Consider the following 14,415-nt stretch of genomic DNA (forward strand, 5'->3'; position numbering starts at 1 on the left):
GTGAAAGGCACATTTTACATGGTGGCAGACAAGAGAGTTTGTGCTGAGAAACTCCCCTTTATAAAACCATTAGATTTTGTGAGACTTATTCACTATCATGAGAATGGCACAGGAAAGACCCACCTCCATGATTCAATTACCTCTCACCAGGTCCCTCCCACAACACATGGGAATTATGGGAGCTACAATTCAAGATGAGATTTGGGTGGGGACATAGCCAAACCATGTCATTCAACCTGCAGTTATAAAAGGCCAATCAGCATCTTTAGAAAGTGTAGTAACTCTCAAGTTCCTTGTAAGTTATGTCAGCACCTAATTATTTTACATGAACAACATTTAGATTCTGATTTCAGCTAGATGAATATGAGATGAAACATTCAATTGAGTTGATAATCAACAGCTACTGATTTAAGCAGAAAAACATTATGTTTTGATCTCAATTTCTAAGCTCTTGAAAAATGATGATTTTTCAAGAGCTCAAAAGTTATGCAACTTCTTACGTACTGTATAACAAGGAAGGGCGGGGGGATCATTCTCTCCTTAAATTGAGAATAACCTAAGTGTTGCTCACACAATTAGGAACAGCAGAAAAAGGAAGTTCACAGATTCTGGATTAATGTTTGTTAAAATGATATACAAACCACTTCAGATGTGTCTATTCCACTGTCGGCTAATATTTGAGCAAGAATTTTCTCTCTTCCTTTTATTACTTCCAACTTCTCCTTCAAAAAATACTTGGGTATGGGAATATCTAATTGTTGCTAGAGAAGAGAAAGAACAAACAAGAGCATTTCTGTCACAATACCAGCACTCGAATTTATTTAAAGTATACAGTAAGGATGCAGATGCACATGTCAAAGACGCTTGCCTTACTTCCCATTTTCATTTAAGAAAAAAATGAGGCCAGTGGAGTGAAGAAAATTCATTTACTAAAGAGACACAAAGTCAAAAAGAAAATTGTAACCATAACCCCTGCTTTAATAATTACAGAATAACATCAGGAGTGCACATCAATTAGGCCTCCTGATTAACTAATGATCACTTAGTGGATTTCTTTAAAGAAATACAATATTACCCCATTTTACCTAAAATAATGGTTGAAATTGGAGTAGTAAAGTATTCAGGAATAGAGATCTTTGAATTATACCTAATAATTTATCATTGGCACCATAGACTATTTGTATGTAAATGGTCACATTTTTTCCCTCATAATTTGGTTTTATTTTTACCAAAATTACCCATTGCAAAAATTATTTGCAAAATTAATTGCTTTATTATGAAAACTGTTTTTATATAATAAACTTCTATCATTCATTTGTGCATGTTACCAAATATTTCAAACTAGCAGGGGTCAGATGAATATTTACCAGTCCAAATTGGGTAGAAAGGCATATAGAAGTACTGTATAAGGATATGGGTATGCCTTCCACCAATCCCACTGAGAAACATCATCCTGGAATCTCTGTCAGACCCCCTGGCTGCTTTGACCAGGGAAGCAAAGGTCTTTGTCTTCAGAATTGGCTACCTTATTTATTTATTTTTTTTCCAATTCTAGGTGTGACTCTCCATAACCTCCCTCCAGCACAGAGAATTCTGGATAGGCCTTCCCCTCAGTACATGTTAAAGCCTAAGAGGGTATCATTTCAAGGACTTGGTGGGACAGTATCCCCATGGCTTCTGACTGTCTTGGGACAGTATCCCATGACAATGTCTTTTGAACATAAAACCTTTCTTAGGTTTGTGGAATGTTGGGAGTGATTGAAGAGTGAACCAGCAGAGTCTAGTGGGTGAATGTGGCCTGGGGAGAGAGGGCGGTCAGAGAAGAATGACGACACTTTGATTTAATGTGATTTTATTTACCAATAAGCACATTCAAGTGTGGTACTTTTAAGGCAAAATTCATTATGTTATAGTTCCATCTGGTCCATTTCATATCATAAAATTACAGTTAGCAGGCCAGGCATGGTGGCTCATGCCTGTAATCCCAGCACTTGGAGAGGCTGGGGTGGGTGGGTCATCTGAGGTCAGGAGTTTGAGACCAGCCTGACCAACATGGTGAAACCCCATCTCTACTAAAAATACAAAAATTAGCTGGGCATGGTGGCGCACACCTGTAATCCCAGCTACTTGAGAGGCTGAGAGAGGAGAATTGCTTGAACCCAGGTGGCAGAGGTTGCAGTGAGCTGAGCTTGCACCATTGAATTAAACCTAATAATTTTGCATCAAGAGCAACACTCCATCTCAAAAAAAAATTATAGTTAGGATTTTGAGGATGAGGAAACAGAGTCACTGAGAATGGAAGAGAGGCGAAGACAGATATTAGTTGCTCCATCTCCATCCATGATGCCTTCCATGTCCATCCCTGATACCATAGGACTTTTCATTTCCTATGGAGTGGAATCTAGGAAGCCTCTGGCAGCAGAGAAGACCTCTTCCCCACCATATGTTTCTCTCTTTGAGGTGGGCCTATCAGGAAAGGTTCCTCATGTGGCAGGTTACAGACGTAGTCTTTGGACTAGTTTAGCTAAAAGGGGCAGTTTAAGGAAAAATTTGGGGAACTCATGGAACCAAAAGGAAGAACCTAACTGGGTGTTTGTCAGCACTGGGGATGTGGCCAAGAATGAAGATGCCTTCAGCCCAGCCCAACCACATGGGCTGCAGTGACAGCACATGGTTCAGTCACTATTTCCAGGACTGCCGGAAAACACTGTTGACCGCCCTCTGCATGAAGGCGTCCTGGATGCCATCTGCTCATTTGTCACCCCTCTTGGTGTTTGGGGCCCCATCCCCATGGCAACAGACACAGGGCCTTTAAGAAGATGAAGTCCCTGGAGCAGAGAGGCTGGCTGACGCAGCAGGAAAGGCAGGGCCATGAGAGACCACCACATAGAGCCCCAAATGTACTATTCCTAACAGATGGAGGCATGACTTCGTATCCTTGAAATTAAACTAATAAATGTAATATGACTTCATTAATTAAATTTAGGAATATGATTTCATAACTACTTGTTTCACAGTTATCCTAAATTGTTCATATTTCACTTTAGTGAGTAAAGTATACTGGATTAAATCTGGTGATTAACCCATGCTCTTATAAATAAATGCAATAAACATAAAACTTTTGAAATAATCGTCAACATTTTCATTCATTTCAGTTATTCTCATTACTCCATTCTGATAAAATAATAATGTGAGGAAAGTCTACCTCAGAAAGATACCTTTATAAAAGCCCAAATATTTTCATGGAGAAGAAACATGAAACCCTATGTAGAATATTAAACACTTTCTTCTTTTGATTTTATTTCAAGAACATGTTCCTTTCAAAATGAAGGTGGGCTCCCAGGACCATGACACTGAAGGGAGGTGGCCAGTGGCCCCGGCAGCCCAGCCAGCCTGAGTCAGAAGAGATGTCCTGTGCCAGTAGGAAGGTCAGAGGGCAGCAGCAGGAAGGTCAGAAGGCAGCAGCAGGAAGGTCAGAGGGCAGCAGCAGGGGCCGAATGCTCGCAGGAGGGAGCTGTGGTTGCCAAGTGCTAGCAGGGAAAGCTCCAGGGAGAGAGGGAACGAGGGGGATAGAGACAGAGGGAAGGAGGGAGAGCAAACACGTGAGCTCTTCTTTGGCATCTGAGGCCCACAGCCACATAAGCCATACATTCCCCTGGGCCACCACTGACTCAAAGTAAGGAGGAGGTGCATGCACCTGGCGATAGGGAACCTGCGATCAACAGGCTACAGGGAGATTTCCCATGGAAACAGAGGGGAGTGGGAGCTGCTCCTGGACTCTGGGAGGGTCTGTGCTTCAAGGGTGCTTATGAAAGGGCTGGCCCACTGCATTCCAACGGTCCTGTGCAGACACCACAGTGTCAGGTAAGACCACAGCCGCAGCAGCACCTAACACAGCCAAGAAGTGTGCAGATACATCTACACCAGAAACAAAGGGAACCCAATCCTTGTCCACGACAGCAGGGTGTAATTGAAGGGAAATGTTTAGATTTTCCATACATCAACTAGTAAACATGGACAGGCAGTCTGTAGAGTATCAGATAAAGGGCTACATATCTCATTTATAACAAAAAGCAACTGAGAAGAAAACAACGGAGTGCTTACGGGGGTCAGCTTTAGATCCTGCAGGATGTCATCAAAATAATGGAACTCCGTGAGTTCCAGTTCCACCATCTCGTTCTTCAGCTCCAGGACGCGGCCCATCACCCCGTCCAGGACTTTCCTGATCAGTATTCGTTTCTGGGGGTGGATGATCTGGTCATAGACATTCTCCAGGTTTCTAAAGATCTGCACATACTTTATGTAGAAGGTGGCTAACGTTTGGAAGATGAACACTTGATTTCTCTGTGGCTCAATCATCTTTTGAGACTCTTTATCGAGTAAAGCACTGAGGGCTTCTTGCGTCTGATGCCATATCTTATCATACATTCTAAGGGAAGATAGAAAATTTAGATGGCACAGTAGATAAAAGTTACTGGGTAAAACATAAATATTGGGCATCTGGTATAACAAAATATAACACAGAATCAAGTGTGAGCCAAGAATATCGTATGTAGTTGCAAGGCTTGTTAGATAATTTATATCCTGTTCTGAGGTCCTCATGATTTCTGAATATGCACACCACTATTGTCATCAAATAAATGGTTTTAAAAGCATTTTGTCTAGATGATATAAAGTTTTTCCTCACTTTACCCAGGAAGCTACTATTATTATATCCATTTAAAAGATGACAAAGTTGATATCCAGAATAGTTAACTGATTTGTCCATATACGCAGCTAGTGAAGTATACATTGGAACAACAGCTCTAAAAAGTAATGTAGCATTTTCTTATTAAGTTAAACATATGCATACACTATGAATGAATAATTACACCCTAGGGAACCTTTAAAATATGCATCAAGAATGATCACAGTAGCATTTTAAAAATAATAGTAAAAAACCTGGAGAAAACCCAGATGTTCACCAATAAGAGGGTGGATAGATAAATTGTAGTATATTCACCAATGGACTATTACACAGCAGTGAAAAATGAATGACTGAGCTACAATGAAAGGCAACAACTAAGAATCTTAGAACCATAATGTAAAGTGTAAGAAATGAAGTGCAGACTGTGGCCTGGGAGGCGGAGCTCTGTGTAATGCACCAGCTGGGCTCTCTGCCCTCATTCTAGTGAGTTGAGTCAATGGACTGAACAGAGAAGAAGCCAGAGGGTAGAAGAGTTTGACCCTCTTGTTCACCCCTAGCGAGGCAACAAAGGCTGGGTGTGCCCTTCTGCCAAAGACTTAAGATGGTGGTGGCTCTGCTGTGGCTGGCCCTGGGATACTGCTCCATCCCTTGCTGGTTTCCCTACACTGTGTCCACATCTTCATTACTGGTCCCTTTATTAGGACCTGATAAGTGGCCCCCCTTTTCCTGACAGGGCCAACACATTCATGGTGGAGATTCCAACCTCCCCCCACCCCGGCCCCTGCCCATCACATTTCAGGTGATTTTTTTTTATTTTGCTTTTACATTCATGAACCAGGACTGAAAAATGAACTGGAAGGTCAGTGTGTCTGGGAAGGGGTTTTGCTGCAGAAAGTGGGTGTGTAGAGTCCTGACCACTGATGAAGGAAAACCTCCCACATGTCGGTATCTCTCTGTAAGGTCTTTCCCTATGCCAAGGGGAGAGGGCAGCCGTCCACTCCCATGGCTACCTGTGCCTAGCGTCCTGAGTCCAGGTTGCCTGCATGTGCCATCTTCTGCCTGGTTGGCAGTGGCTTAGCCACTTGCTCTCTGGGGTATACAAGTGACTGGCAGCCTAAACGTGGCCTGTACAGACTTACAAGCAGTCTTCCAATTTCAGCCCTGCCCCAGAAGGACCAGGCCCCTCCTGTCTTCCCAGGGGAACAGCTGCTTTTGATCCTACCAGCCCCATCCGCTGGCTTTCAGGTCCCACGTTCTCTGCTCTTCCTCCATCCCCTCTCATCCATGCCTGCTCTCCCTTTCCTGCATTTTCTCTTTTTTCTTTTGAGATGGAGTCTCACTCTGTCACTGGAGTGCAGTGGTACGATCTTGGCTCACTGCAGCCTCTACCTCCTGGGTTCGAGTGATTCTCCTGCCTCAGCCTCCTGAGTAGCTGAGACTACAGGCATGCACCACCATGCCCAGCTAATTTTGTGTTTTTAGTTGAGATGGGGTTTCTCCATATTAGTCACGCTGGTCTCAGACTTCCAACCTCAGGTGATCTGCCCGCCTCTGCCTCCCAAAGTGCTGGGATTACAGGCATGAGCCACAGTGCCCAGTGAGATTGGGTAATTTATAAAGAAAAGGGGTTTAATTGGTTCACAGTTCCACAGGCTGTACAGGAAGAATGGCAGCATCTGCTTCTGGGGTGGCCTCAGGAAGCTTTTACTTATGGTGGAGGCAAAGTGGGACCAGGAGTCTCACATGGCAGGAGCAGGAGAGGAGGAAGGGCGGGGAGGTGCCACACATGTTTAAACAATCCGTTCTCACTCACTGTCACCACAAAAGGGGAAATCCACCCCCATGATCCAATCACCTCCCACCAGACCCCCCTCCAGCATTACGGATGACAATTTGACAATTTCACAGGAGAGTTGGGTGGGGACACACATCCAAATCAATATCACACAGAACACACCATCACTCCTGGAGGAATCAGTGACCAATAAATGATTATATTGATCAGGGACAACCACCACCATTACTCGAAAGAACAACAGTAAAAGCAACACCTCATGCTGGTTCAAAACTCCCGGGACTCTGACATTCCACTTGCCCCACCTCAAACAGACAAGCAGGAGGGGCTGGGAGAAGCAACGATGTCGGAGATGATCAAGGGAACGGTGTGGCTGTGGACAATGATGAAGAGCAGAGGCTGAGCACCGTGTGAGTCTCCCAAAGCCCAGACTTCTAGGACCTGAGAAGGGAGCGTAAACCCAAGGCACTCACTGGCCTGAGTGAGGACACAGGCTGAACATACTAACAGGTGTGACGACTGTTGACATAAAACAGAATAGTGCTCAAGCTGCTTTGTGGACTTAGTAGGGTTTGGGGCCAGGACAACATTCAAAAGGAAAATGACAGGCTAATTTTGTTGAGAATTCAGATCTGAAATTCCACTTAGAAAACAGACCACAGCTCCAGATCAAAAGAATTGTTCCCTCTAACCCAGGAGGGGTGACTGCAGGAGTGCCTTTCAGTTCAACACAGAGGAAAGTATAACTCCATACAGCGACGGACCAGTAAAACCCCAGCTTGCTTCACAGACGCCAAGAAGATGCTCAGTAAACTGTAACCAGTGGCACAGGCCTGATGAAAACGCCCTCCCCACACCCCAAGAAAATGAGGATGATGATTGCTTCAAAGTGCCGAAAACCAGTGACCCAATGGACCCTCAATGGTGAAATGCTAGAAATATGCCCTCAAAAATGGCAGTAAAAAGGGACGAGGGAGATACACAAAAAATTAATATAAACCATTTTTAACACCACTGCTTGTAAATGGCATGACTGCAAAATCCAAGGAAATCACTAACAAAGAATACATCAGTTACTACAGGAAAGGCCGGGCATGGTGGCTCACACCTGTAATCCCAGCACCCGGTGGCTGAGGTGGGTGGATCACTTGAGGTCAGGAGTTCCAGATCAGCCTGGCCAACATGGTGAGAACTGCAGGTCTATTAAAAACATAAAAATTAGCTGGGCATGGTGGCGGGCATCTGTAATCTCAGCTACTCAGGAGTCTGAGGCAGGAGAATTGCTTGAACCGGAGGTGGACGTTGCAGTAAGCCAAGATCTCACCACTGCACCCCAGCCTAGTCAACAGAGCGAGATTCTGTCTCAAAAAAAAAAAAAATTACAACAAAATTGCAATACTTTAATAAAAAAAAAAAAAAAAATTACAACAAAATTGCAATACTTTAATGCAGAGACAAAACATGAAAGAAGAAACCCATTCACAGCACTAATAATTAACATTAAATATTTAAGAATTCACATGGTGGGAGCCCCACAAAATCTAGCTAAAGAAAATTCTAGAATGCTAGTTACAGATCGGAGCAAGCAGAAGACACACTATCTGCTCCTGTCTAAAAGACAAAACCTGTCTCTACCAAAAACAACAGAAATCAGCCAGGCATGGTGGCATACACCTGTAATCCCAGCTACTTGAGACGCTGAGACAGGAGACTCACTTGAACCCGGGAGGTGGAGGTTGCAGTGGGCCGAGATATCAGGCCCCTGCACTCTAGTCTGGGTGACAGAGCAAGACTCCATCTCAAAAAAAAAGAAAAAAAAAAAAAAAAGGCAAGCTATGAAAACAGAACACTCTCCAGACAGACATACAGATTTAATATGCCCAAGAATTCAGTAACAATAGACTGAAGACTATAAATAAATCTAGCAATAATTTTTAAATATGGGAGTGGAACAGGCAGCAAAAGATAAAAGGCATCTCATCATACTTCCAACACTGGCCACAACAACAAGCATTAAGTTTGTACAATACCCTAAGGAGGGTGCCTCCCTGAAGTTCAGGTGGGATGACCAGAACCTTGCCAAGAACCAAAGCCATCAACAGCGAGAGATCTTGGGTTGAAGAGGCTCCTCCTTCCAACAGGGGAAACCACCGCTGAGCTGGTGGGAAAGAACATAGCCAGACTTTCCAGATGTCTGGACCTGCTGTCCAGACGGGGAGGCCAGCCACTCCAGGTCAGAGCCCTTATTGGCTTCAGTCGGGTCAGAGAAGCAGGACTTTTCCAGCACCTCACAGAGCTGACTCGTACCTGGAATTTTTGGCCAAAGACAGTCCTGGTGGCTCGAGCCTTCCAGGTCCTGCCGCTTTTTTCGTCCCCACCTGCAGTCTGTCTGGGGATCCCTGTCTGTAGAGATCAGACAAATATTCCTGGCTGACAGGAAAGTGTTTAGCAGCTTTGAAAGTACACGGAACTCTGCATCATAACCTGTTTTCCTCAGGGCTGAGAGATGGTTTCATCTCTTTCTGCCAGACCCTCTTCCCTGGAGACTGTCTCTGGCTTCCCGCTCCCCAGCTGTCCTGATGCCTCTCCATGTGACCACACCCCATCATGCGTGGGGCTGCCAGGAACCTGGGCACCATGCCTTGGCCACGCCAGCCTGGGGAGCCCCCACTTTGTACTCAGCCCATCTGGTCTGGCGCCCCACCTCCTCACCCTGCAGCCCCAGCCTCCTTCTGCCTGAGCCCAGCCATGAAGGTCAAATGAGACAACAGAGGCAGCAAGATGATTTTTCATAAGAACATTGATGAGAGATAATTGACACAACATAAAATTCACTCTTTCAAGTGTACAATTCAGTGATTTTTAGCACAGAGTTGTGCAGCCATCACCACTATCTAACTCCAGAACATTTTTATCACTGGGCAAGAAACCCACATCTGTGAAGCGGTCACTCCCCATTACTCATTCCTCCCCACCCTTGGCAACCACTAACCTAATTTCCATCTCTATTTGCCTATTCTGGACATTTCACAGAAGTGGAATCATGCAAGAGGGGGCGTCTGGTGCTGAGCTTCTTCTCCTCGGTGCGGTGTTCTCAAAGTTCATCCACATGGTCACATACTTGGTACTTCGTTTCTTTTTATTGCCAACTTTCCTTTATACGGATACATCACATTTTGTTTATCCATTTTTCAGCTGATGGACACTCGGGTTGTTTCTGCCTTCTTGGCTGCTGTGAATGATGCTGTTAGAAGCATTTCTGCCTCCGTTTCTGCGTGTACATATGTCTTTATTTTCCCTGGGTATGGCAAAGTGGTTTTTAAAGATAAAAGTGCTCTACATTTAAAATGCTGGTTTTTGTTTGTTTGTTTGTTTCTTGAGACGGCATTTCGCTCGTGTCACCCAGGCTGGAGTGCAATGGTGTAATCTTGGGCCACTGCAACCTCAGCCTCCTGGGTTCAAGTGATTCTCCTGCCTCAGCCTCCCAAGTAGCTCGGATTATAGGCGCCTGCCACCAGGCCCAGCTAATTTTTATATTGTTTAGCATAGACGGGGTTTCATCATGCTGGCCAGGCTGGTCTCAAACTCCTGACCTCAGGAGATCCACCTGCCTTGGCCTCCCAAAGTGCTGGGTTTACAGGCACAAGATAGAAACCAGTGTCCCGAGCAACGCATCCCCGGACGTCACTCAACCTCCTCATGCTTATGCCTCCCCTACTGGCAAACCTGGGTGATGAGACGGACTCGGGACACCTCCAGGGACTACTCTGGGATGGTGATGTGGTTTGGCTGTGTCCCTACCCAAATCTCATCTTTTTTTTTTTTCTTTTTATTTTATTGCATTTTAGGTTTTGGGGCACATATGAAGAACATGCAACATTGTCGCATAGGTACACACGTGGCAGTGTGATGTGCTGCCTTCCTCCCCATCACCTACATCTGGCATCTCTCCCCATGCTATCTCTCCCCTACTCCCCATCCCCCACCGTCCCTCCCCTATTTCCCCCAACAGACCCCAGTGTGTAGTGCTCCCCTCCCTGTGTCCATGTGTTCTCATTGTTCAACACCCGCCTATGAGTGAGAACATGCAGTGTTTGATCTTCTGCTCTTCTGTCAGTTTGCTGAGAATGATGGTTTCCAGGTTCATCATGTCCCTACAAAGGACACAAACTCATCGTTTTTGATGGCTGCATAATATTCCATGGTGTATATGTGCCACATTTTCCCTGTCCAGTCTATCTTCGATGGGCATTTGGGTTGGTTCCAGGTCTTTGCTATTGTAAACAGTGCTGCAGTGAACATTCGTGTGCATGTGTCCTTATAGTGGAACGATTTATAATCCTTTGGATATATACCCAGTAATGGGATTGCTGGGTCAAATGGAATTTCTATTTCTAGGTTCTTGAGGAATCGCCACACTGTCTTCCACAATGGTTGAGCTAATTTACACTCCCACCAACAGTGTAAAAGTGTTCCTATTTCTCCACATCCTCTCCAGCATCTGTTGTCTCCAGATTTTTTAATGATCCCCATTCTAACTGGCGTGAGATGGTATCTCAATGTAGTTTTGATTTGCATTTCTCTGATGACCAGTGATGATGAGCATTTTTTCATATGTTTCTCGGCCTCATGTATGTCTTCTTTTGTCAAGTGTCTGTTCATATCCTTTGCCCACTTTTGAATGGGCTTGTTTTTTTCTTGTAAATCTGTTTTAGTTCTTTGTAAATTCTGGATATCAGCCCTTTGTCAGATGGGTAAACTGCAAAAATTTTTTCCCATTCTGTTGGTTGCCGTTTCACTCTAATGACTGTTTCTTTTGCCGTGCAGAAGCCGTGCCAAATCTCATCTTGAATGTAGTTCCCATAATCCCCACGTGTTGTGGGAAGGACCCAGTGGGAGTTAATTGAATCATTCGGGCAGTTACTTCCATGCTGTTCTCATAACAGTTCTCACCAGATCTGATGGTTTTATAAGGGGCTTTTTCCCTGCTTCACTCTGCACTTATCTTTGCTGCTGCCATGTGAAGAAGCGGATATTTGACTTCTGCCTTGATTGTAAGTTTCCTAAGGTCTCCCCAGCCACGCAGAACTGTGAGTCAATTGAACCTCTTTCCTTTATAAATCACTGTCTCAGATGTGTCTTTATTAGTAGTGTGAGAACAGACTAATTCAGATGGAATAACAGGTGTGAAAATGTTCCTGGAATTTTTACTGTACCTTGTAAACAGAAGGTAGTATTTTATCCATGAGATTACTTAACAGTTTTAAAAATTATATGACTGGTTTCAGACTTGAGCATATGGCTTAGAAATATGACAGATTTTGAAGTCAGGAGGATTACGGGTGGAGAAGACTGAATATGACCGTGAAAAAGACAGACTGTTATTCCTACAGCTAGGCAGTTTTCCTATAATGGAGGGGGTAGGATAGGAAAACACTTGAATATTCAAACATAGCATACACTTCTTGGGAAATCAAAATATTGCAAAATGGGAATTCTTTCCAAGTTATTTTGCACATGATAAAACCTTCTGAATCTTCCCATCTTATCTAGTTTGCTCTCTTCTTTCCCAGATACTCCCCCTGCCTTCTTGCTCTAAAGAAGGCCTGGCTCTGTTTGGAAGCCATCTCGGTAGAGGCTTCTGTTCCCCCCAGAACCCTCTGTCTCTGGCTGTGGGGCTACGTCAAGGGGACCCCTTTCCTTCACTGCACCTCCAGACATCTGCCTTTCCTCCTCCCAACACTCCCTGGCTTCGAATCCCATTTCATCTGATGCTGTCACCACTGCCCCTCAGTCACCATCATCTTTCCAGGCCACCTCCAGAGCACCCACCCACTGAATAGCATCTTGAAGCTGCCTTCCCACCTGTTCCATTGCTAAGTGCTGAGTTCCTCTCCCTAAAGCCAGCAACTCCTGGATCCCATGTCCTCTCAAGACTAACGATGTCACCCCCTTCTCCATATCATTCTGGGTCATTCCCTTCCACACACAAACATTCCATTGTTTCCTGTCTCACAGCCATATCCCCTGCCTCTAGCTGCCAACACATTTCCTTTCCTTTGCAGCAAAACTCCTTTAAAGAGTTAGCTATGCTCATCGCCTACAGTTTCTCTCCCTCTACATTCACTTGGGTAAGTCTTTCTATCTCATCACACCACTGAATCAGCTCCTGCCAAGGTCACTGCTGAACTCTACACTGCCAAATCAACAGTCAGTTCTCAGTTCCTCCCCAGCTTGTCTCAGGAACACTTGACAGAGGAGAAAACAATTACTTCTCCTAGAAACACTATTATTTCTTCCACTTGCTTCTTCCTTATGGGTCATATCTTTGATTCCTTTGCTGGGTCTGCTCTTCTCCTCAGCCTTACTGTGGATGGTCCCAGGCTCGGTCCTTATACTTCTTTATTAATACTCATTCAATGTCTCACTAAGACCATCACAGGCTGACCGCGGGCAAGTGTATATTTCAGGCATAGGTCTCGTTCCTGAACCCAAGATCTGAATATTTAACTGCCTATTTCAGCCCCACATGATGCCCAATGGGCACTTCCAACTCAACAGCTCTTAAACACAACTCTTGATCTTCCCCACTCCCAAACCCTGGCAAGCTGTTAACTTCTTTGCTCCCATTTCTTTGCCTAGAAAATTGGGTGAGTAATAGCAAGAGTGCAGGCTGGAGCTACAGTGCCTGGCTTGGGCACTGTTTACTCGCTGTGTGAGCTACTTCACCTCTTCATACCCAAGTTCCCTCATTTGTCAAATGGAAATAACAATGTTAACAGCCCCTACATTACAGAGTTGCTGTGAAAAAGTTCAAACAGTGCCCACAGAGTCAGCAATGCAATACCCATTTGAAATTATTCTTATGAAGACCAAATGAAGTAACTTTGTACAAGTGCTGTGTAAACGACACAGTGCGACGCACATACTCTTTTCAGTACCACTGCCACTTGAGTTTGTGAAAAGAAAATGACAATAATGCGTTCCCAAGATCTTTCTAGACTGAAATTTCAGGACCTGGGTGTTTTCACAAAGCAATGTATTTATTACTGTGAAAGATGAACAACAACAAAAAAAGCAGACGAAATGGCATACTGCTTTTCAGCAATAGCCCCTAAGGGCTTGGCGGTTATAGGGAGAGCTCATCTTCATGGGGTGCTGGGCTCATGGGGGAGGGGGGATCCAAGTGTATGACCTTCCTGCTCACAAGAAGCAGATACTCTGTCCTGAGGCATATCTGAATTTCCTGAAAGGAAAAAAAAGTCGGGGAGAGGAGGGAAGCTGAGAAGAGAGTGGAGGAGAAAAGAAAAGAAAAGAAGAGAAGCGAAGAGCAAGTCACCTTCAGGCTTGGGAAGCCCACCCCAGGGCTGTGGCCGGGAGTCCATCACTTACGCGTTCGACATTGCTGGCTACTTTCCCTCTTTCCCTCGCCCTCCGGGAAGCTCTTCCGTTGCTCTCTGAAGGACGGTGGCAGCGGGGGTCAGGGCACTATCCGAACTACAGAGGACAGGGAGGGGGTCTTCAGGAGGGAGGAGCCGGGACAGCGATATCGTCTCACTCCGGGCAGGAAAAGGTGAGGCCGCGTTCGCTTCGCGGGCACGGAGCGCGCAGGCGCAGAGAAGGTGCTCGGGTCCTTCCAGTCGCCACCCTGAGACTCGCGAACTCGGGCACTCTGGAGGGCGCGAGCGGGCCCTAGCAACGGGGACGCCGCGCCTGCGCAGTGCCTTCCACCCGCCCCCTGCGCTCTCCGCGCCTGCGCCGCCGCCTCCTGTTGCCGTGGGAACCATCCACGGTGCGCACAGCAGGTGGGAGCTGGCCCGAGTCGGACCCCTTCCTCTCGGGGCCGGGGCGAGGGGCTCCCAGGCTGGGGCGAGCCTGCTCCGGGCCTCAGCCCCTGGCCCGTGGTCCTCCAGGCGGTCTTCCCGCTTTCCTG

At 45.6% G+C, this 14,415-nt stretch overlaps 1 protein-coding gene across 1 annotated transcript in view; it reads right to left on the minus strand.

Moving 5' to 3' along the window:
* IQCA1 (IQ motif containing with AAA domain 1) overlaps window positions 1-14,185 on the minus strand; it is a 181,221-nt gene extending 167,036 nt beyond the window's left edge. Inside the window, exons 1-3 of the mRNA XM_017537737.2 lie at window positions 13,875-14,185; window positions 4,105-4,429; window positions 642-761 (exon numbers count right to left, since the gene is read on the minus strand). Of these exons, the coding sequence (XP_017393226.1) occupies window positions 642-761; window positions 4,105-4,429; window positions 13,875-13,885 (456 nt within the window). The 5' untranslated portion in view covers window positions 13,886-14,185. The remainder of the gene's footprint in view (window positions 1-641; window positions 762-4,104; window positions 4,430-13,874) is intronic.
* Window positions 14,186-14,415: the final 230 nt, after the last annotated feature.

Source organism: Cebus imitator, unplaced genomic scaffold (genome assembly GCF_001604975.1).
Source record: "Cebus imitator isolate Cc_AM_T3 unplaced genomic scaffold, Cebus_imitator-1.0 Scaffold106, whole genome shotgun sequence".
Classification (NCBI taxonomy): Eukaryota; Metazoa; Chordata; class Mammalia; order Primates; family Cebidae; genus Cebus; species Cebus imitator.